Raw genomic sequence first — 23,202 nt, 5'->3', positions numbered from 1 at the left:
TGAACGTTTTGGAAGGTAAGTGGCCTTAGTTCTTGTGATAGGGAACATATGGGACAGTAAAGTTTCTAAACAGAGCTGGAGTCTCTAGGCCTGGTGCTGGTTGTTGCCTGATATCAAGTGAAAGATGTAGCAACCAGATATGCAATGGGAAAATGCCCAGGAACAGGGCATCCTTCCAGCATCCAGCCAACGCAAGGAGGCTGTTTTAACTGCCCTTTGATTTGGAATATTTTTAATTTATTCCCTCTTTTCAGATATTTCAGTGCAGATTCTAGGGACAGGCAGTTTCTGTCCTTTCAGATTGGCAGATTTTTGTGGCATTGCTATCTTGGAAAGTCCAAAGGGGAGGGGGTTCAAATCTCAGGTATCATCTTCTACTCTCCCCCCTGCCATGTTCAAGATGAAATAGTCTTCCCTTGTTCTGAATAAAAGCTGTGATAATCCATTTCCTTTACTGTGATAATCCATTGCCCGAATGTCCTGGTAGCATAATTTGATTGTGGCACTTGGACAGCTATCATATCACTCCTGTAAAACAACATTGTTTGAAATTTTATAATCCAAGAAATCCAGACTTAAAGTGCTTACAGCAGTGACTAATTGCATGCTAGTGAGTATTACTATATCTTCCTGATTTATGTCCCTCATTGGCCAAGACAGACTTGCAGATGAGTTCTCAACGTGTTATTTAACAGGATGGTAGTGCACTGTGTTTAAATTGCTGCTTCTTATGGTTTTTGTTTGTTTGTTTTAATTCTCCTTTCCCAATGTGGGGTTCAGACCTTATTGGTTTTATGGGAAAGCCACGGATCCATATTCCTTCAGAAGCTGTTGCAGCATGAGTGGGCAAACTGCATAGAGGTTTTTTGAAGAGCTATGAAAGTAGCCTGTGCTCCTTACCCAAGAAAAGTTAAGAATTGTTATTAACTCTGGGGCTTTTCTGGGGTTTTTGTGGTGTTTGTTGGTTTGTGTTGGTTTTTTCTTTCCTTTTCTTTGCCACTTGAACTGTGATTCTAGAGGAGCAGGAGCAATTATCCAGCTTGTCTTGTATCTTTCCATTCAGAAAAGAGTAGGATGAGAAAGAAGGTCTGCATTGGACTGCAGGTATTCTCTCTTTTGCCACCCACAGGTCACATTTCTTTAACCTGCAAAACAGCAGAGGAAAAAATCCTTCTTGAACACTTTTCCCTGGCTTTAATGAGAGATTAAGGAAAAATCTTTCTTTTAGAAAGAGAAGTAGTGTAGGTGAATGCATTTAGCACCCTTTAGGAAAGGGTCGCTACCACAGGAGTGCTGTTAAGAAAGGTTGCCAAATCCTCCCAAACTCTGCATCAGGCTGTTGTGAAAGACTCCTGTGAAATGAAGAAGTTCTATCGCCAGTGCATGCATGCATATTTCTGAAGGTTAGGCTGGATTGCTGTCATGCCACAAAACTGATTAGAATGATTTATATTAAAAAGTGGATTTCAGAAATGGATAATGTGATGGGGGAAGAAGGGAAGTGAGTGCCAGGGGATGCAAATCTGAAGGTTTTCCTGGTCAGTGGATGTACCCCAACGTGCAGATTTTCTACTACTGTCTGTAGGAAGAAGCGACTGCCGTCACTTTTGTTGTCAGAGATGACTGCTGTATGCTTGGCTTAAAACATTAATACAGATTGCGTGCTTAGGCATTGCTGTTTGTTTATTTACTTGCAGTAGGACTCGGGATATTCCAGGCAGTTTCCCAGTGCTTATGGATAATCTCTGCTCCAAAGACTTCACAAATCTGAGAAAGGCCAGGGGAGAGTAAATAGGTGGGAATTTACAGGTGTTAGTACTGAGAAACAGAATGAGATTCATAGGATGTGGGGCCCTTGAGAGGAGTGTGAGTGTGCGGCAAAGGAGCCGTGCAGGTGAGATGGGGAGGAGTATACATGTGGTGCCCTCCCCAAAAGAAATGGGCACCATGCAGACAAGTGCTCTGACTGCTGAGCCTTCTGTCTGTTCTGCATTTATCAGCCATCTAGGCCTAGTAAATGTGTGCATTTTGGTCCCTGGTGTGCCTGGAAAGAAAAGAGATCCTTTGCTTTCCTTCTGCATTACAAGTCAGTCCTTGGTCAGTTTAGAGCCCCTGACACCTGATCTGTCTCTTGGACGCTTTCCCCTGTATTTGTCATTGTGCGATGTGATGGCTGTGTAAGTGGAGTTATTCTGTCATGTTCTGTGCAGAGAAATGCTGTGAAAATGAGAAAATGGGAGAATAAGGCACATGAGGTGTGCGCGTGCGACATGAGGCTTGACAAGGCCAGTGCTGGGGTTTTGCACATGCGTTCCTTGGGGCACAAAGTGTCATCGTCTTCGATTCAGTTTTTGCTGCAATTAAGGCCACTGAGCATGTCTGTAATACAAAACAGAAAACAAAAAGAAAATGTTTTCTCTCCATCCATCATTCTAGCATTGTTTATGTGTGTATGAATCATTCCTCCTCCATCTGGAAGGATGAGATGCAGAGCTCTTCTAAGGAGGTATCTAACGTACATCCTCATAGCAGCCAGCAATTGGCATGACAAAAAGGTTACAGCTAGTGGCTGGCACTTTTCCCATCCATCTTGCCACTGGAAACATAATGCTTTTGCAATGTGCTTGTTCTTCAGGCACCAGCATGCAGAGCCAGTCCTCGGGACACACAAACAGAGCAGTTGCATGTTGTTCGCTTTTGTTTATGGTGCCTCCTTGGTGACCCCAGAACTAAGAAGCGGGAGTAACAGCGATGAACTGTTTTACTATTAGAATGTGACATGGAGTGAATGGTAACAGTGGGGTACTTGTAGGACATCCTCAGGTGTGGGAAGATGAGCAGCAAGGCATCTAGCACTGCCAGTGTAACATCAAGTGTGGCACAAGACCCTGTTTTGCTTCTAGCCTTGTATGCTTTGCACAGGACGAGACAAAATTTAGTAGCATTGAGTGCACAAGGAAAAAAAGTTTGTTTGGTTGGTTTTTTTAAATGTCATATGTTATTCATGTAAACTGACTACCTTTTTTATATATATATATATATATATATTTTCTGTCCTTCACTTGATTTGCAAGAAGGCAAAGGCCCTAATTCAATTAACTTAGTCTCAAACGTTCCTGTGATGTCAAGAAATAATTTTATTGCCTGGGATTTTGTAGAGGGGTGTTTAACATGGTGTCGGAATGGGCAGTAGAAAGAAGACCCCCTTAATACTCTGCTTTAACAAATTTTTTTACCTTTCTCTGTTGCTGAGCATACCTTGACATCTCCTCATCTTGCACCAGTGATGAACTCAATATGCAGTTCAAATCTACACATAGAAGCTGGATGTTCTTCTGCTGAAGCCTCTTGAGGCACTCTTGAAACTCACCAAATGTATGCCCATGGGATTGGACATGTCTTTGTTGCTTCCTTCTTTTGAAGGACAGTTGGTGATGAGGTAGGGGACAGTCCAGGATGTGCTGCCTGCCCCCAGGGCCTTTGGTGCATTTAATGAGCTGGTGTTTGCACCAATTGTTCATAGAGCTGGGACCAGTGGCTCTTTCTCCCTGGGGAGTGCCTGTGCGAACAGTAAGAGCCTCTCTGCTCCCCTTCCTTGCTCTGCATTTTAACCAGTGTCTGTTCTGCAAGGCAGGCTTATTCCTGCTGCAGGAGCTGAGAGTCATCTCTCCATTGCCCACCAGATAGTCTGGACGTTTAGGGCACTGTTCTTTGCAAGACCTCAGCCAACTTAGGTCGAGGTGGGAATGGCAGGGAGGAAATCATCAGCCTGCCTCACCTGAAGGAGCTAAATCCTGCTCTGCTGCACGGAGGTTACAGACTTGTGGCTACTCCTGCTGCTGTCTTGTATATGAAGTGAGGAACTTCGGCTTTTTGAAGGACAGGTTCTTGTCTTAGTGCACGAATGGAGTAATCTCTTTTCTACTTCTTTGTAATGGGTGGGTTTAAGATGCAGCCCAGTTCTTAATGTCTCTTATTAGCTGACTCTAGACAGCGATATGCTGATCTCAGGAGTGCGAAGTACTGGCCTGTTGTTCCCTAGTGTACTTTGCATTTGGATGAGAGGGAGATGGCCGATGTGGCCTGTAGGCTTTCTGCAGCGGAGTTCCTGTTCTGGGTGAGAACAGCTGTGCCCTGTCCTTCGGAGCTGTTGTGGCAGCAGGCAGGGACTGCGAAACCCTCCTGCTGTTCTGAAGCTGGATGCTGTGTGAGATAGACTATCTGCTCCCTCCCAAAGTGCTTTTGGGAGGACACTCAGGGGCTGGGGTGTAAAATGGTGTCGTAGAAAGCCTCTCTTCCCTGGAGAGTGAAATACTCCTGCATATTGGGGCTCAGTCGTGAACTTTGTATCTGGGGAGAGCTTTTCTTTTGCTATGACTCAAGCTTCTGCTTTTATCTTTCCTTGATGCATAATAGCCTGGAGAAGACCCTTCAGGTAGGGATGTTTTGTTACTTTATTTAGCTTCATGATTGATGTTTATGCTATAGTGTAATAAACACAATTACCATGTCTGCCTTATTTCAAGGTGTGTGCTTATGTGTGAAAAAGATTTGGATACATTAACTCTGCCATCTTTCCTACCTGTGCCTGAGATATTATCTGCTTGCAATCTTTCCTGATACATAACAGCTATGGAAAGGAGGTAACACTCCTTATGCTCTTGGAAACATTTCAGTAGCTTGACTTGGGTAAGCAGTACAGCGGTAATAGGGATGAGGGGTGACATGCAGTGTCTTGCCTTGCAAACTGTCTTCTGGATCTTGCAGAGCATGGTTGGCCGTTGGAGGTTGTTCACATTGCACACTTCACCTGCGGTGTCCACTTGCAACACGCTCCGTGTATATAAATTCGTGACAGGTTGGAGTTCGAAGTCTGGGGACCCCTGAGGCGGAATGGTTGTGTTTGCATGTGTGTTTGTATGTGTATGCTCAGCGGGTGTATGTTCTCCAGCTTGAGTCTGCTGAGGCTATTTCTACTTGCTGAGAGGCTGAAAACCAGGTTCCCATGGCCTAAATTCCACCTTACGCTCTGTGCTTAAAGGCCAGGAGTCAGATGGAAGGAAATAAGGATACAGAGACGTACGTGCAATTTAGGGCATGTGAATATGGCTCCTCTCCTGTGATACCAGTGTACCATAAGCATCTGATGTAGGAAGCTTGTCGTGAACAGGCCAGGCCAATGACTCTATCTTCACTTTTAAAAGTGTTTCTAGACATACCAAGCTGGACTCTCCACCTGTAACCCAGGTCCAATTTGAATTCTTAAGCCAATGCCATCAGTGTTAGACAGAGCAAAGAACCCCATCCAAGCAGTGTTGCTTATTCCTGGGAAGATCCGGACATCTCACAGCATTTACCTTCTGAAGGGTAACTAGAGGGCTGGGGGAGAGGCCTGGAGCTGTGCTGGTGCATGTGTTGTATTCTGGCTCTGGGGGAGGTGGTGGTGGTTTTTGTGCGTTCTTTTTCCCTCTTATAAAGTTCGAATGTTTGCATTGCACCTGTGGCCTAGAAGGACTAGAAAAGGCTGTTACCTGGCAGCACCAGATAGATCTGGTGTTGAATGAGGGAGGCGCTTGGGCTCTCAGACATGGGGCGCTGAGAGTGCTTTGCAGCATTTCCAGCATGCTTGGCTGTGGGGGAACTGAGCCCTCTCAGGCTTACTTGTAGCCATAAAGAGTGTGATCTCTCACTATGTTGGCCCTGGTAATCTCTGACTATCAATCATCCTCTTCTCATTTGGAAGAACTTTGACTTAATAATAATGAGAGATACATCAGCTTGAGTAATTTCTGTTTGAAGATATTAAGCTCTGTGAATACTGAAGAATATCGTATCCTAAGCTTTTGAGCAGTTCTGACTGTAATGTAGTGCTGTTCTTGGAATGATTTGTTTCAACTATAGGGCCAGTTTAAATAGAGCTATTTAAGTATATGTTGCTGTTCCTCATACATCAAAAAGTGAAGTTCAGTGAATAATGAGTTATCATGGGGCACCACAATGAGATAAGAACTCATCATAGCTTTGCAGTAAATGACAATGTCATTAAAGGAAAAAAGACTTTTTGTCTGTAAGCTTAATTGGAAAAGCCAGAAATCTCGAATGGAGATTTTTAGCATGCTAACCAACTGGAATATATTGCAATAAGAGCAAATTTATATGTGCAGAGGGTATCTAAGATTTTTGATTGCTGTGTGAGCCACATGGCTGTGGGATATTTTCCCATGTGTGCCTTCTATGTAGATAAGTGACAGTACCTGATTGCTGCTCCTGGAGGGGAAATGTAGTATGTTATTATTGAACAGCTTTCCAAGATGCAGCAGTTGTCGTTAGAACTCAACAGTGGACAATGGAGCTGTATTTGGCAGGTGTTGACTTTTTTTAACTTTTAATGGCAATGACTTGCAGTTATGTCATGCTGTAGTTTTAAACTGTGCGAGGCAGCTTGACTTGTTTATGTTCTTATTCAGGTCTTTAATGTTCACACAGAAGAAGCTGGCTTCTGGGCTTGCTGATCATACAGGTTGGAGGTTGGGATAACTAGCCCTGGTGTACAGGGCTATTAGGCACTCGCTCTTTCACTGGGCTTTGTAACAAAGCCACTATACTTGAATTTCCCTGTCTGCAGAATGAGTCCATCCTGCAGTTTATAAAGAATTTGTGGTGCTTGCTTTAACTTATTGCTTTTAGAAAGTAGAATCATTGTACCACTGTGGTCTCAGTTGTAGTTAGCGGGACATCGCCACTGGCCCATCTGCAACAGCTCTGCTGGAAAGGTCTGATCTGCAGGAGCCCTTGTTTGCTCTTAAGGATGAAATGCAATTGAGCATCTGGGAAAGTTTGCTATGGTAGAAGTTAACTATAAATTTATACATGAGGATTTTTTAATCATTAGGCTTAAATTGATTATTTCCTACCAGTTGTAGGACTCCTAAAACTTGCTTTTTCTCCTTCTATAAGAAAAATATCAGTTTGGGCAAATGCTATGCCATGGGTAAGATGTGGCAGCAATAGTGCATGAGGAGAGGTGTGAGGAAAAAGACAGCTTCCTGCTCTGCATTGTTTCTTATTTTTTTTTTCCCCCCTTCGTAATTACATGGAGTTGGAAGAATGAGCTGGTAGGATATGAATGCTGCCATCCCATTATAAGAATTGTGGTCATGGGTGCCATGCAAGCATGAAGCTTTAAGAGACTGGGATGTGTTTTGAGCACAGACCAGGAATAAATCAGGCCTGCACATGGGAGAAGGTAAGCTAAGGGAATGTCTACAAAGCTAGTGCCCAAAACTGGAATTATGCTTCCCGTTCCAGTTAAACCAATACATAAACAAACCAGCTCACTTGATGTTCACATTAATTTGGACTGCTTACCTTTCCAGTTTTTCCAGCTTGTGATTTGAGCAGAATGAGCCAGTCGGAAAAATGACAGTCTGGAACTGGCCTGACTCGTCTCTGTCTCTCCCCAGAAAGCCAGTTTCTTTTCTACCACCAAAATAGGGACTGGCTCCACAGCTATTGTTCAGAACACCTGAGACTCCACAGCAAAATCATCTGCCATTGCCTAGAAAAAGGACAGCAAAGGAAAACTTATAATCCTTTGCCAGCTCCTTCTGTGCCTCTCTACCTACTAAGGCTTTTCTCCACTGTACAAATGGTGTAGCAGCTGTGGCTTGAAAACCACTGGGGCTTTCCCCTCACCCTGGGGTATTTAATTGTATCCAGCCCTGGCACCTTTACAAGCCCAGGCAGCAGAAGCTGCGTGTGGGGCCAGTGTCACGTCTGTGCTGAGCCTGCTGCTGCTGACAGGCCTGCTCCACTTGTCTCCTTCCAAGGTGGCCACAGCGCATGAAGCGGGACAGCCCATGGAAAGATAAGTTGTGCTGTTCTTCTGAGTTGAGGCCTTCAATGACCTTGAGCCTCTTGCCCCTCAAGATACTAGGGTGTAGCACAAATAAAAGCCTTTCCTTTTTAACGGAGGACCAAGCATTTGGGTTACTGAGGGATCTCTGGAACTGGTTGGAGTGGATTTTCCCACTGCATGTACGTGTAAGAGGAAGCACAGGATGGAGAAGGAGACTGGGTGCTCAGTACAACATTTAATTTGTGTAACTCCACTGCAGTGGGCTCATGATCTGTGTTTCTGACTTAACCACGAACCACTGAAGGCGCAAAGCCCCTCCATGTCCTCCCTCTTCCAGGAAGTCCTGACAAGCTTCTGGCTAAACAGTCAACAAGTCCGCAGAGTCCCTTTGGTGTTTTGATGCCTGTGGAAAGAGAGGTCGGCAGTGGGAGTCATTTTCTATCTTGTGTTGCTGACTCTGACAAAAAGAAAGTCAGCTTTCTTGACCTAGAACGATGCCAAGGCTGTGTGCAGGCTGGAGAATGAAGCCAGCAGTCTTCATGCCTTGGGTCTTTTGAAAGAGATTTCTTTGGTATCAAAGTAGACCCTAACCTTTCATGGGATCTCCTGGTGGAATCCGGAGGTCTGTAGCTGAGGTCTCAGGCCTGCCTCCTCCTCTGGATCACCTTGCTATCCATTTTTATATAGCTCTGCATGGGGCAGTGGTATAGATTTTGATGTACTGAATTCTCACCATCACTAAGGGCTCCATGCTTTTGGATGCTGCCTGTGTATCAGTGGATGCAGCTGGTATGCTCACCTACCAAAAGTGTTTCGTTACTTTGATATTGCTAGAAGCCATTCTTAAGTATGTTCTGCCAGACAAAATAAAACCTGTGAATCTCAAAAACTTGGAATCTCGAAGAAGACCAAGTAGGGAAATTGTATCTTTGGCAGCACCAAGACCCTCTGACACAAAAGATCACAGCAGTGATCCATGTCTCCTGAGACTCTGGAGATCAGGGGCTGGATTTCTCTCCTTCTGCTAAAGGTTGCCAACCTGTGACCAACAGAAAGGAGGGACGGGGAAAGTAAAGAAAGAAATACAAGTTGGTTTAATTGGTGAAAGAAAAAAACAAATATGCTGGAAACCTGTAACTGAATTGGCTTGAGCTTATGATCGAAAGTCTTGCAGTAATTGGCTGTGATCTGCTGTAATGTTCACACATTGTACTGGGATGGGTTTTTTGTTTGCTGCTGGCTTGCTTTTTAGTCTTACATATACACAAAGGGGAGGGAATAGCCTGTCAGGTGGCCAGAGGCAGGAAAACATCTCCTACATGTGCATGTAAGGGACTGATTTTCAATAACCAAAGTAGGGAGTAAACTGTGTCTTACACGAGGAAAAAAATAAAGAGAGTAAATGAAGCTGCTGGAGTCGGTGAGTGTGTGGAACCACCTGGCAGAGGAGATGCTGGCTGCAGCATTGCACATCATTCTGGCTTGAGTGATGTTGTGTCGGGGAGCTGGAGAGGCTGAAATCCTCTGTGTTGGTTCTGAACCTGGCACATGTCATAATCGGGATTTACTGTAGGCTCCAGTGGGAGCGAGTGGGAGAAATGGAGAGGACAGCAAACTCCCAGAATGTCGTTTGGATGCTGTGTGTACTTATGTGAGGAATACCACTTGGGAAAGAGATATTCCTCCTCCTTTAGAGGGAACTAGGGATCAGCTGAGAGCATTTGCTCTAGCATTTCATAGTAGCGTAAAACTCAGTCATGGGATTTTTATTTTTGAATAGTTAGCAAATTAGGGAGTAGTGATAGAAGTGATTAGAGCCGTGATTAACTGTGTTGCTTTTGATTTTGTGGCTGAACCAAAAATATGGAGTGGTTTGAACTGAAGGACGAAAAAATTCTTTTGCTAGCATGAAAAATTAAGATTTTGGATAATCCTAAAACCAAATATTTTGGATTGCCTAAAATTCTTCAGGTTAAAGAGTAAATGATTAAAAACCGTTTTCTAGTTTTAGAGAAATGGTAATCTTAAGGGCCATTCATCGAATTAAAATTTATTTCATGTTCCTGAATCCACATTTTGCTGAACATCACATGGGACAGATTCACCTGCAGAGGGAAAGGGAGCTGCTGTCCTCCCAGCTACTCACTACATTAGCAACTTGGATATCTCCTGTATCGAGGGAGTGTAATCACAACTGTTTAGCTCCCTTATTTGGAGAGTGCTGTGCACATCCTTGAAATAGTTCCCCAGACCGAAAAACTTCCCAGCATAAAAGACAGATAAAACTGAAAGTCAGTCACAGTGAGAAATAGAGGGGGTGGGTTGGTTGGTTGGTTTGTTTGTTTCCCAAAGAGCAGTATGCATGTGGAAGGCAAGTGAAAATTATTCCCTAATGAAAAAGCAGTAAAAGAGCTGAAGAGTACAGTTAAACAAAGGTCAAATCATGTTAGACTGAATGCAGACAGAGGCTAAACCTATTTGCAATACATACAGAGAGTGCAGCATAAAATGAAGGTGGCCAGCCCAAGGAATATTACCATGCATAGATAATACATATATATGTAGATAATATATGCAATCATACGTTCTGAAAGCCTGTCATCAGAACAAATTGCAGAGCACAGAATGCACATAGGAGTTCAAAAAGATGTAGCTGGAGAACATAATACCAAGATCACCACAGAAACTGTGTTCCTTGGGGGTCACTTTGTTTAAAGCAACCCTTTAAGGTTCTACGATACACAAGCAAGCAAATTCACAGAAAGTGTATTTCCAGATAGATGCTGGAGCTAGGTCCAGTGAAATTTCAAAGGCATGAATGCAGAAAGGATTTGTGCCAGCCTTACAAAAGTGAAAAAATAAGCCCCCTCAGATTGACCTGCTGGGCACAAGGTCAGCCCATGTGGCAAAGCCTGTGTTGGCAGGTCTGTATAAAGTTTGATAGTATTCAGAAGTGCTTTGTTATGGAACAGAAAGTCTCATGAGCCTGATTGGAAATACTCTGCAAACATGTTTTTATAAATTTATGCACTGAGGAGTGTTTTCAAAGAATACAAAAGGCATTTCAAGAAAGAGTGGATTAAGGAAGTTGTGTGAGATACTGATAGAAGTCCTTGCATCCCAACAGTGTATATGATCCATACTGCATCCCCCTTGTCCTTGAGACATGAAGCAAAAGGTGAAAGTGTTACAAATAGGTGTTGCTGATTGAATGTAGTTATCAATCAATTTATTAGCATATGGTTCTGGTTTAAAGAAATAAATGCTATTTTGAACTGTTATCTGTGTACAGAAGGCTTAAATGAGGCCACCTTGAGAACCCTTTACCCCAGTGTGGTTACATGAGGAAGGTAGAGAGATGAGAAGACTTCCAAAAGAGGAAATAGTGTCTAGACTTCAAAATGCCAGTTCTCATTTTTGTTTGAGGTGGTGATATCCTGTCTGGTATCTTTGAGCCTGTATGGAGGAGAAATAATTGACCAAGAGGAGGAAACAGTAACATAAGAAGATGCCATGTATCATTTCAGAGTAAAAGTTCCCCAACTTTCATATTGAAAATTGTCACCAGCCCTCAAAATTTGTCACAGACTAGAAAAGCAGTGTGTATTGATTTAATACCACTAGCCAGCAGTGATGGAAAATGTTCTCGCGAAGGTGGTCTGCAAGGTCTTGACTAACTTGCATGCTGTAGCCAATGTGCCTGCTTCATAATATTTTGGCTTCTTTAATGTTTTAGCTTTCTTTGGGGTTGGGATGGATATGCTGATTCCCAGCTTTTTTTTTTTTTTTTTTTTAAATAGGTGACTTGATAAATGTAAATACAGGATATTGAACCTAAGGAGTTATAGTCACTGTTTCCAGTAGTTCAAATTAAGTTCCCCCAGTTTTGCATATTTTCTGTTTGTACTGTGCCACTGATGTTGGGGAGAGGGGAATCTCAAACTTAGCAATTCTCTTAAATGAGGAGGAAAACAATTATTTATGTTGTTTGTGGTTAACCTACGCAGTAGTATTAATGGTATGTAAAACCTCTTCGGATAGTTGACTCAATAGAAAGTTTTGAGAAACTATTTAAATTTGTAAGAGAAGCTCCATGAGAAGACAGGATAAGACGGAGTTAAAATCATCAGGAGGGCGAGTTGCTGTGCATATGAAGATCCTCTTGTGATGCATTTGTGGGAAGTAAGAAGGCAGAGGAGTGTGTGTTTAGATGCTGAGGGGAAGAAGCCATTAAGTGGAACCAAAAATCTTCAGTGCAGTTACTTCTTTCACTCAGATGATAGTGGCGGTCCATGCTTGGATGCAAATACTGGAAATTTTACTTGAGGTGCAAATAATTGCATTTTGTATTCCTCAAATTCAAATATGCTGGAGTGTTTTTCCAGGTAAAAATCATAGTGTAGCACTTTAAGCTTCAAAGGGGTCCTTACAGCCACCAAGATAATAATATTTTTAATGTGTAGAAGTTGTGCCTGAAAACAGGACTTAATGCTGTCATGTATCTTCTGTCCCTTCCCATCTGCACACATTCACTCACAACTGAAGTCTGCCCTTTTACCGGGAATAACATAAATGAACAAAAGGTGTGAAAAAGTCAGACTTGGCTGATTTTATTCCCTCCCTCCCCCTGGACTCTTAATATATTTTAGCATATTTTCATACAGCAAATTTAAATTAAGTAATGTTACTCTACAGTGACTGGGGGCTTTCCAGATCTTAGAAGAGGAAGGCAATGCAGTTACTCTGAAAACTTACATAGTCCTAGTAAAACTTAGCTATTTCTTCTATGCTGTCGAGTATTCAAGTTTTCACCTCAGTCCTTTTATTGATGGACAGGCATTGTTTTTTTAATTATTTAACTGTGTGAGCTTCTTTGTAGGGATCTTAGTGGTATCCCAAGCTTTCTTTTACTCCATTATGTTTTCATGATTATTTTCATCCATACTCTGATAGTTCTTGCAATAAAACTGTCAGTGCTTCCCTTTCTCTCCTTTGCAGTTTCTGAGAAGACGGTATGTTGCTTGTTGTTGTTTTTACTTCTGATATTGCAGTGGGGAAAAAAAAAAAAAAAGAAAAAGGCAAGTCACTTTTCCCCCACATTTTTGTGTGCCCACAAATAGGCACACTTGCGGAGTCTTTTTCTCTCCCACATGCGTGCATGCATGCGAGCACACAGAAGGAGTTTCGTCTTGCCTGTGCGTAGCCAGAAGAGGCCGGACACGGCTGTCTTCGGCTCCGTGGAACTTGGCACCATCCCATCTCCAGTAAACAACGGCCTGACGTCAGCTCACGCAGTGGCGATAGCAGGAAAACTTGAGATTTTTTTTTTTTTCAACTGGCCAAGCTGTTGAAAGGCTATCACTGGGTTTGATAATCTCTGGCTGCACTTGAGAGGAATCGGTGCAAAGGTGGGGGGAGGAATGGTCAGTTAGTGACAGAAATAATAGAGCAATTCCTGATAACTTCATGTGGAGCGAGAGGTGATTTTTTTAAGTGTTACACCAAAGGGTGTTTTGATTCCCACCTTGTCAGCTGTAGTTGTTCTCTCCAGTGTTATTCCAGGTTCTGAAATCCTAACTGCTCTGTATAATTCACATTCGTTCTATGTTGGAAGTCGGAGAACAATTAAAGTACCGTATAACAGTCAATCAAGCAGATGATGAAATTTGACTTTTCTATTATGTTGAATTAAGCACTTTCATTATGATTTTAATTCCTGATGTTTGCTTTATTCAGCTGTAGATATAGTTCAAAGAACTGAGCCTGGCAATGCTAAGATTTTTACTAGTTTCTGTATATTCGATTTTTGTTACTGGCATATAAGTATGTAAGTTTTTGAGGCCCTAAATTGCAATGACAACGCTCAGAAAAAGTTTACTTCAAAAATACTCGGTTATTCATCATTATCAGCTTAGGCTAGAATAAAGGTACCATTTTGTGGTGTTGGTGTCAGGCTTTTAGAAAAGTGACCGTTTTCCTGCAATGGTCCAAGTGCCTTGACTGCAAAGTTAGTGAAACCTCCATTGCATTTCTGAAACAGAGCCACTGTGACTTAAATTTAATAACAGATGGTTCTCCTCATAACCCAACAGTTGAAAGAGACTTTTCTATTGTTCAGTACTACCGCTGAAAACACATTTCCATTATGAACTTACAGTATTCTTATGCCAAAACCAACAGTTAAAAATGAATGGTTTGCTCTGGTAACAGGACAAAACAAACACAAAAATCATTGTGTTGTGTGACAGAAAATCAGAATAGTAAAGTAAAAGAAGTTGATAAATCTACCAGAATAACTATTTGATGGGCTATTCTTGAATCAATGATACTTCTCAGCAAATATTTCAAGGATATAAAGAATAGTGCATCGACTTCTGCTTTGTTTCTTGTACTGCTGCAAAGATAGCAAAAAGTTCATATTCCATGTAGGTCCTGTCACGAGGGATTTACAGTTTCGTGAAGTCCTGGAAGGGAATGCGAATAACTGCCAATATTAACATTTTCTAATGTACAGATTTTTACATCTGTTTTTGGGGTATATTCAGATTAGGTTAATCATAAAATCTGTTTTAGTGGGGAGGAAGAAGAATCCAAGAGGCAAAGAAAAATTGGACTTTTTCTAGGATGGTGTCCGTCCTGTTAGTAGCTTTTTAGCCTTTTGACCAAGCCTGATGGAGATGCACAAGTCCCCAAGATTCACAGCTTCTATGAAAGTGGGCAACAAGGTGAGGATCCGTCTGAGCCCGTACTTCTTAATGAATTCATTGAGATCAAAAGCAAATGCAGGATAGATCTGTGCATCTCATTAAGAGAACGATACAACTGGGATTGCTGATCTTGCAGAGGGGAAGGAAAGGGTGAACAGCAGCTCTTTCAAAACCAGGAAAAGTCCTGACTTTCTGTGAGTCTGACTGTCCTTGGAGATTTGCGTGGCTGCTTAGCATCCTGCTCCCCAGAGGGGCTGGCATGTGGCAGGGCCTGACTGTTCGTGATTTATGACAAGAGACCAGAAGCCAAGCCGTTGAAAAGTGTATGCTTGAGAGCTTGCAGTAGCACAAGAGTTAACAGCTCAGGTAAGGAACTTGTTCAAGAGGAACTGGCTAGAGCAAAACTTTCCAAAATCTCAGGCTAAGTAGCCGGACTGGCCGTAGGTGAGCTGACAACTGACTGGACAGCATTGGAGCTCTGCTGCAGGGCAGGAGATGTTTCAGGTGGGTGGGGAGGTGACCTTCACCCAGCTGCAGACTTCTTACACTTCAGGGCCCATGGGCAACTCCAGCATCACAGCTTGAGCCCCATGCAAACGCGAACTTGCCAGTGTGTAGGAGAAAGGCCTCTTCAGTTGTCCTTCCCAGGCAGGTGTGACACAGCCAGGACAGTGTTACCTGTGCACAAAGTTTGGAGCAGGTTGCCTTAGGTCTGTTTATTATCTTTTTCCTTCTCTGTGGTCTGAAGTCAGGCTGCTCAGCTGTGAGGCTGTTGCATTTTCTGGGGTCTCCCTTGTGCCTGGGCAGGGTGAAACTGTGATTTGTAGGACTGTGAAACTCTTACAGTGGACTTAGCCGAGCAAGGATCTCATCCCAGGTCACTTCAGCAGTATTGTGTGTTGCACAGGGCTTGTCACAACCCCCAGCAGAACTTCCCCTTCCAAAAACCATACCAGCAACTCGCAAAGGCAGTTAATCTCTCAGCTGCAGCCTCACTGAAGGTCTGTAATGCCATGAATGGGAGCAGACGTGCAGTAGGAAAGTTCCTTTTTTTTTTTTCCTTTACCTTCTCTCATCTTGCCCAACCAGCCTGCTACTGCTCTAAGCAAGGCGATGAGCTGGTGAGAAAGACCTGTCCACTTTGCCTCTCTGTCGAAGTGGGTAACATTTGCATTTGCTGCCAGTGGTAAGAGTTACCCAGAGCTGCTTGCACTGACCTTGAGCTAAACTACGAGTCAGAGATGTGTTGCAGCATGTTTCCACTTGCTGGGAACCTGCAGAATGGCATTTTGGATAGCTAGCCCTGCTTGGCCCTTTTCTTCATGTAGCAAAAGTTACTGGATGGTGGTTGAGGTTATGGTTCACTTTGTACTGAGCAGAGCATTAAGTTTACCTTTAATGTGGCCAGGGATCCAATAAAATAGAATTTTAACCAGTTGCAAAAAATCTTGAATTTCCTTTTGGTTTTATGGAGATAGTCCTAAAAAGGCTCCCAAATAGGCTGGTCTGCTATCAAGGTGTAATTTCGGTACAATTTTGTCATGCATCTTAAAAGGAATTATCCTTCCAGAAAGATTCAGAAAAATCTTGTGGTCAGCCCCTTCAGAGTAATGTTGCAAGGCTTCCAAAGAAATGATGCTGAGTACTTTTTTGTTTTCAGGTTATTTTTTTGATCCTTGCAGATTTATATTTTCAAGATTTTGTGTAATCTAAAGGACTGAAAAACAAAAGACAAAGAGTGAAGTTCTTATTTAATCACTTCTCAGTACTTGGCAACACTGCACGCTCCTGCCTTTGCCCCTTCTGTGCTTCTCTAATGGTTACAACTTTTCTGAATAGTGAAGAATCATCGTAGGGATGGCCTCTCCCCATGCTTGATTGCGATATGAGATGGGAGCAGACTGCACAAACAGCTCTGGGCAAGACTGAGGGAGGGTTCTTACCAGCATTTACCGCTGGAGCTTTGCTGCTTTATAAGGCCAGAGCTGTTCCTTGGCCTGTCCCATGTCTAGTCCAGCACCCACATCAGTGAGTTTACTAAGGTGAAGGTCAGTCCCCAGTAGATGTTGGAGATTTGGGGTTTTCTTGTCCCACCCAGAGGGATGCCAAAGCTCCCCACAGCCTTTTTCTCAGACTGGAAAGATTCTATTCCTTATTGGTCTTTATAAGGGCAGTATTAAGTACATAAAACTTACTGATTTCTTCTTGTTGGCAATGTCATGAAAGCCCAACAGGGAAGAATACGTCAAGAAAACCAGAGCAGACGGTGAGGTAAACTGGTGAGCAGGCAGAATCTGACTTTTATGGATCTACACAGAGCAAAACAGGGATTTGTGTGTTATTTGGACAGTCAGGTAAAGTACACATTCCTCTGTTCAGCTCGATGGTACTGTTGCTCCCTGTTGAGGCCTCCCCAGTTTTACCTGTGAAATGCCCTGAATAACACAGTATGGTTTTAAAAAAAAAACCCAAGCAAGCAAAAAAAAAAAACCCCAACCAACCCAAAAAAGGTCTGGCAGCCAAAATGCCTATTTCTGCCACTAAAAGCTTAATTTTATTAGTTCTACAATAATGCGTTGAATTAAAATGACTGAAGACTTTAATTATAATACTGATCTTATTTCTCTTTTTGGTAGCAATAGCAGTCAAGCAATGGCACTCTGACAAAGACAGCTTTGAATGAGTAGTAATCCTGAGGGGTGCCCCATCTCCCAAATCTTGATGAAGAAAGCAAGTTGCTGCCTCTTCAAGAGTTTTTTTCTTGTCCCTTCTGTTGGTGACAGGCGTAAGTGTCAGTAACATCTGCTGGCCTGAGCTTGCCTCCTTCTGCAGCTCTGCTCTCGGGCAGGGCTGCGTGGAGGGGCCAGGAGCCCTGGACACCCTGTGCCAAGTGCCCAGGGTAGCTTCACCAACCAAAGCCTTCAGCAGAACCTTGTCTGCCATAGCAGCAGCGCTGGCTTGGCACGACTGGCAGGGCACTGCTTATCTCGTGGTAGTTTATTAGGCCCCAACTCTCAGAAGCAGCAGATTTTTTTTTTTCTTCTTTTCTTTTGGATAATGAATGTTATTTTAAGCAAAATAGCCAAGAGGGCTAAACAGATCAACATCTGAATCTGAAAACATTTTGTTAGCTTCGACTTAGAGTTACTATAAATGACAGATATTACAGAGAACACACTTCTTTCACAATCCATTCTTGAACTTGTTTCTGCCTTTCAACAATGTTTTGTGAGTGACTAGTTTTCTGTCTTTGCTCTGTCAAGTTTCCTTGATGGTGGCAGTATTTTCCAGAGCAACTGGGAGGGGAAGTATATCTCTATATATTTTAACAGGGACATGGCATCTGTAAAGTCACAAGAAAATAAGCAGACTGTAAAGACAGATGCAGGCCCTGATTTATTGATTTTGTATTTGTTTGCTCCAGAGTTGGCTGGGTTTCCCTTTGGAAGAATGGGACAAAAAGTATTTTGGTTTGCTTTGCTTTTTTGAAGTAAGGCATAGATTTCTCTGCTGCCTCCTAAGACTGGTTGTTTGGTTCATTTTAATTTTTTTCATTTAAAACAAACAAAAACCACAACCAAAACCCTAAAGGAATATGTGGAGATTTTGTCTATTTTATGTCACGTGTGAAAACAATGGAAAAAAAACCCCTGCACCTCAGAGTCAAATTTACCTCAGACTTGTCAACTGCTAACAAGTAGTGATCTTACTGCTCGCTTTTGGGTTGTACAGTGTCTGTGATATACAGAGGAAAAACAGTAATGCAGTGCTGTGCTTCAGATCCATTTTTGGGGGGGGAAGGAGAGGATTTCCCGACATTATTTTATGTGCAATTTCCTGATGGTGAGAAGTTTTCAAGACTCTTGTAATGATTTATCTGGAGACTTTCTTCTAACAGCAAGATGCAGCCTGAAGTTGTACTATCCTATACTTCACGCAAATCAGCCTTATACAATAATCCAGTTGTTTCTTCCTTCTTGAGCACACACCAAGTGCGTGCAGTGATGATCCTTGAGTCTGCAGGCAGCTGCAACACAAAAGAACTTGCTTGGTTTGCCTTTGCTTTCTCTTCCTGTTCCCTCCATTTTCATATACGTTTTTCAGAAGGCTGAGTTTCTGATGGACTATTTACTGCAAGATCAGTGGAAAGTGAAACTGTGTTTTGGGGCTTGTTTTGTTAATTCTTTTGGTTTTCATACAGCGCTCTATCAAAGGCACTGTTCTTAATATTAAAAACAACTCAGTGGACTGAGAAATTAAAAATGTCAATCGATAGAAATGAAAATCTGAACTTCATCTATAGGAAATATTAATGAGAGGAGACACTGAGTGTGTCTTCCCCCCGCAAAATGCCGAGCGTAGTCACTTTGCATAATTTAGGAGTAACCCTGAACGGCCTCTAAGTAGCTGAAAGTGACAAGATTAGAAATCAAGTTGATAATACAGTTTTTCTCCAAATGCTTCCTCTAAATGTTCAGTACTGTGTCCCTGAGGAAGTCCCATTATTAAAGCTACGTGACTATGAAATCACCTTGACTGTGAGGCGTAGATATTTGAGAGTTCTGGGGATTTTCCTCATCTCACCCTTACAGCTTCCTTTCTGTGGTCTTCATTGCAATGATTGCATAGTTACTTGCAAAACTTGTCCCTCAGAGTTTATATTATCTCCAGCTAAGGCTAATTGACAGGGGTGGCAGGAATTACTACGTGTAGTCTAGGCATATAAACCCAATCAGGTTATTAACTGATCCTAAAGGTTCCTGTAAACTTTTTCCAACTTGTTCACAAATAAACGCTGAAGAAGAGTTTCTGTGCTTTTTGGACACCTTTTTCCCCTTGTTGCATTAATAACGCTAACAAAAATAACAGTGCATACTTCTAATTGATTTACAGAAGATCCTAATGCACTTTGCAAACAATATATACTTGAACATGGGAACTCTTCCTCTCCCCTCTGACACAGCCTGGCGTGGGGTGGAACGCAGCAGCTGTTTGACAGCGCGACAGCAGATGCGGCATTGGGACGAGAAGCAGGAGAACTCCACTGTGGCCTGTAGAAACTATGAAGAATTTAAGGTAACCCAAAATTGGAAGCCGATCAGGACATGAGGATTTAACAGTTGGCTGATTGAGAAATTTCATTTCTCTGCAAAGTGCATACTGTTGTTTTGGTTTGTTTTGTTTTTTTCCCTGAGGTATGAAAACCTGCTCATTTTCTGGTTCAACTTTACTTACTCCAAGCTTGGTTACAGGGCAGTTAGTGAGCCAAGGTATGGGCTATGCAAGGTGATGCGCAAGGTGTTCTGCCTTATCCCTTCCTATTTGGATAGCATGGTATCTGCTTTGAAAGTGCAGTTATCCATGTTGCGTAAGGGCATCTTAAGCCTCCTTCGGTATCTACACAGAGAGCTGTTAGGCTGTAAGATCCCATGCTGTAGATACACAGTAAAGCAGCTTCCCTGGGGGTAGGCAATCCATGAGAGAGAAGAGCAGTGCCCCTGCATCACCACCAGCTCTAGTATCTGCAGCACTTGAATTTTTCCCTGGGGGCCTCTCCATTGCGTGTTGACCCAACCTGACCCTGCTTGCCTTGCAGGAACTGCCTAGATCACAGCTAAAGGTGGTATGGCTGTAGGCATGAAAGCATAGGGTCTGACACTGATTGTATCAATGAGCAGGAAGCCTTATACTGCTCTATGTGTTGTTAGTGAACACCGAAGCCAAAACATGAATGCATTTCTCTTTTTATCTGTTATCAGTACAGCATATTTAACAGTTGTCTGAAAACTACATGGTTTTTTTTTTTTTTAAAAAAAGGCCAAACCCCCTCAATTAAACCGTTTCCAAAGCGTTCTCCTTATTCAGGATGGGCATGAATAAGGGCGGAATACCCTCATGATTTTCTGACAGGATCATTCAGCCTTAAACTGAAGTGACCTCATTCTGGAGGGATGCAAGGAGCCCAGGCTCTGATTTTTTTTTCTTGCTGTGGCCACTGATGATGTTTATGGTGTTAGCAAGGCTTTTGGTGGGTGATGTACCAAAGAGCTTGCAGTGACAAGAATTACCTCTGAATTCACCAAAGGGAAGCCATGTGTGTGTAGGTTCAAAGGAGAAGAGAATGTCTTTGGATTTTGGTTATTTCAGCTTGGGCTTTGGTGTGTAGTTTCAGTCTAGTCCCTTGAGCTGCCACTCTCTGACAGTGAGTTCACATTTCAGCCTTTTTTCAGTTGATTTGATTTTGCATAACAGGTCAGATTTTTCCTTAGTTATGATCAGACAGTGCTGAGGGGTTTAGTAGGGCTGCTTTTGGAGTATAACTCAAGGTATAATGTGGTCCTTTGTGTTCAGGTATACATGAGAACAGAAATATTTTTAGTGACGCGTGTTCCCACTTGAAGTACATACTCTTCTTAAAGCATTGGTTTTGTTTGGTTGTATAGACCAAAAATGCTTTCTCTTCTGTTTTCCCTCTTTCTGTTGCAGAAACTGACTGGTCAAAGATTTGTTTGACTTCAGATTTTTTTTTTTTTCATAAATTTTCCCTTACCTTAACATTTTCTGGGGTGAACTGGGGCAAATTTCAGCAGGGATTTCAATGAGGCTGGCATAGAAGTTAAGCATAAATATCATAAAATTCAGTATTTGTGCATGATTTCAAAGTTAAACCAAGCAAAACTGAGCAGCTTTGTGTTCAGAACTGAAGAAAACTCAAATTGCAACACAAAGCAAAAAGAAAGTCTGGTACTTCTAATGCTGCTGAAGTTAGCGCAGCTTTTGAAGCCACCAGCCATTAAAACATGCTGGTTACTCCAAAGAGATGATAATGTTTTTGGAAGTCAGGTGAACAGTTGGTATGAAGCTTGGGCCCTGGAAAGTCAGCTGCTACTGCCTGTAATGGAGTCAGTGTCGCTTGCCGACCTTTTTTAAAGGGTTTGGACTCTGTGTGTAAAGAGAGTAGATATGGGTGTGTGACTGTAAGAGTTGCCACTGCCCAGGGGCAGAGACTTGGAGTAATTTAGCAGGAGCACAGACACCTAAAGAGAAAGAGGCTTACCAGTAAGTAGACATAAAAAAATTAAACCAAACTGGTTCAGGTAGTGACTGTACTGGTTTTGCATGAGAGACACTGTACACAGGGAGCATTAGGTTATAGTGCTAGCAATAGCCTTCGAAGTACCGCTCAGACAGCCACAATTGATTGATTTTGTACCTCTAATTTTGACTTCTTTTGATCAGTGGGAAAAACAGATTCCTCTAGGCCAAGGGACCAAACCCCACTATCTTGCAATCGCGAGTAAAGCCTGGTTCTCTCCAAGCTGCATTGCAAGTTCTATCATGTGTGACTCATGGCCTAATTAAACAGTCGCAAAAAGAATACAATCCCAGCATTAGCTGCGTTTTTACTAAGCATATCCAAGTATTTTCTGTCTCTTGGAAAGTCAGATAATGTGGTATTAAATCATCTGCCTGCCTGACTTTGGATTGCCAAACCAGAAGTGATATCTGTCGTGAACGTGCAGGACTGGGTTGTCCTGTGAGCACGCTGGATGGCTGCCTGGGATGACTGGCTTAGAAGGGGAAATTTCTGGGTCTTATCAACAAGTGCCTGCACCGAAGTGTTAATTGCGCCCTCACTTTTTAGATGTGCATGTCTGTGTTAGTGTATGAGAAAAAACAGCTATGGAAAGTAAAGCTTCCAATTCTCTGTGTGAGTATAATGGAAGAAGGAAGCAGCAAAATGTATTTTGCTTAGCAGAATAACCTTAGGAGGCTCAGCCCTGTGTTTACAGTGAATAACTACTGGGTAGTGAAATGAAGTCACGAAAAGCATTCCATTTTGACGGGTACTGTGCATGTGAAATATAAAACCTTGGCATAACTGCGTAGGGTGCTCCAAGGGATGCATAGCCTTAGTGCCTTTTTTTTTTTTTTTTTTAAATATGGTCCTTGGTGAAAAGCCAGATGTACTATAGGTAAAACTTCCATCTGTGATCCTCTTGTATCTAACCTGGATGAGCTCTTAGATCTGCTAACTTGTAGCTTTGAGTCTCTGCCTGCAGCAAAGTGTTGTTTGTGCATCTTGCACTCCTGTTCCTCAATCAAAAACCAGCTGGTGCCAAGAGAAGTGTCTTTCCAGGCTGAGGTGCTCTTAAATGAAACACCTAATTTTTATTGTTTGGTACCTAATGTTTTATGACTACAAACTGTTGTGAGAATATTGATGACTTCAGAGACTTCAATCCCTTTGAATTAATCTCTTTACAGATGTGTTTGCTTTAACTCTCACCTGTTACACGTACTTCCATCTTTGCTGCCTCGAATTTGTCACAATTAGGCAATGTGAATACCTTTTTTGGCTTTCAAAGCTGGCTTGTGTTGTTTTTTTCATTTGGGTTTCACAGTTTCTTTAGAGGGGAGATTTTTTTTGGTTAATACTGAACCTACCAAATAACGTAGATGCTTTGCAGAATAATTTTTTAAAAATTCCCCCAAAACAAGTGTCTCCCAGTGGACTGGAATACACGAGAGGAGAGCAGGAGGTGTGCAGGACAGGAGGGCAACTCAGAAGACCTGCATTCAGTGCCCAGCCCTTAAACATTCCCTTTGCTCTATTGCATTTGCTATTCCCTTTGC

General features: G+C 42.5%; 1 protein-coding gene across 3 annotated transcripts in view; it reads left to right on the top strand.

The window, feature by feature from the left end:
• SERTAD2 (SERTA domain containing 2) overlaps positions 1-23,202 on the top strand; it is an 82,662-nt gene that overhangs the window by 7,025 nt on the left and 52,435 nt on the right. The window contains exon 2 of one of the 3 annotated variants that reach the window (XM_065632497.1): positions 19,529-19,641. The exons of the other annotated variants lie outside the window; for them this stretch is intronic. Coding sequence (XP_065488569.1) covers positions 19,628-19,641 — 14 coding nt within the window. The 5' untranslated portion in view covers positions 19,529-19,627. The remainder of the gene's footprint in view (positions 1-19,528; positions 19,642-23,202) is intronic. 3 annotated transcript variants of the gene reach the window in all.

This window comes from Caloenas nicobarica, chromosome 3 (genome assembly GCF_036013445.1).
Source record: "Caloenas nicobarica isolate bCalNic1 chromosome 3, bCalNic1.hap1, whole genome shotgun sequence".
Classification (NCBI taxonomy): domain Eukaryota; kingdom Metazoa; phylum Chordata; class Aves; order Columbiformes; family Columbidae; genus Caloenas; species Caloenas nicobarica.
The sequence above is the reverse complement of the archived record's forward strand: the minus strand, read 5'-3'. Positions and strand labels throughout refer to the sequence as shown.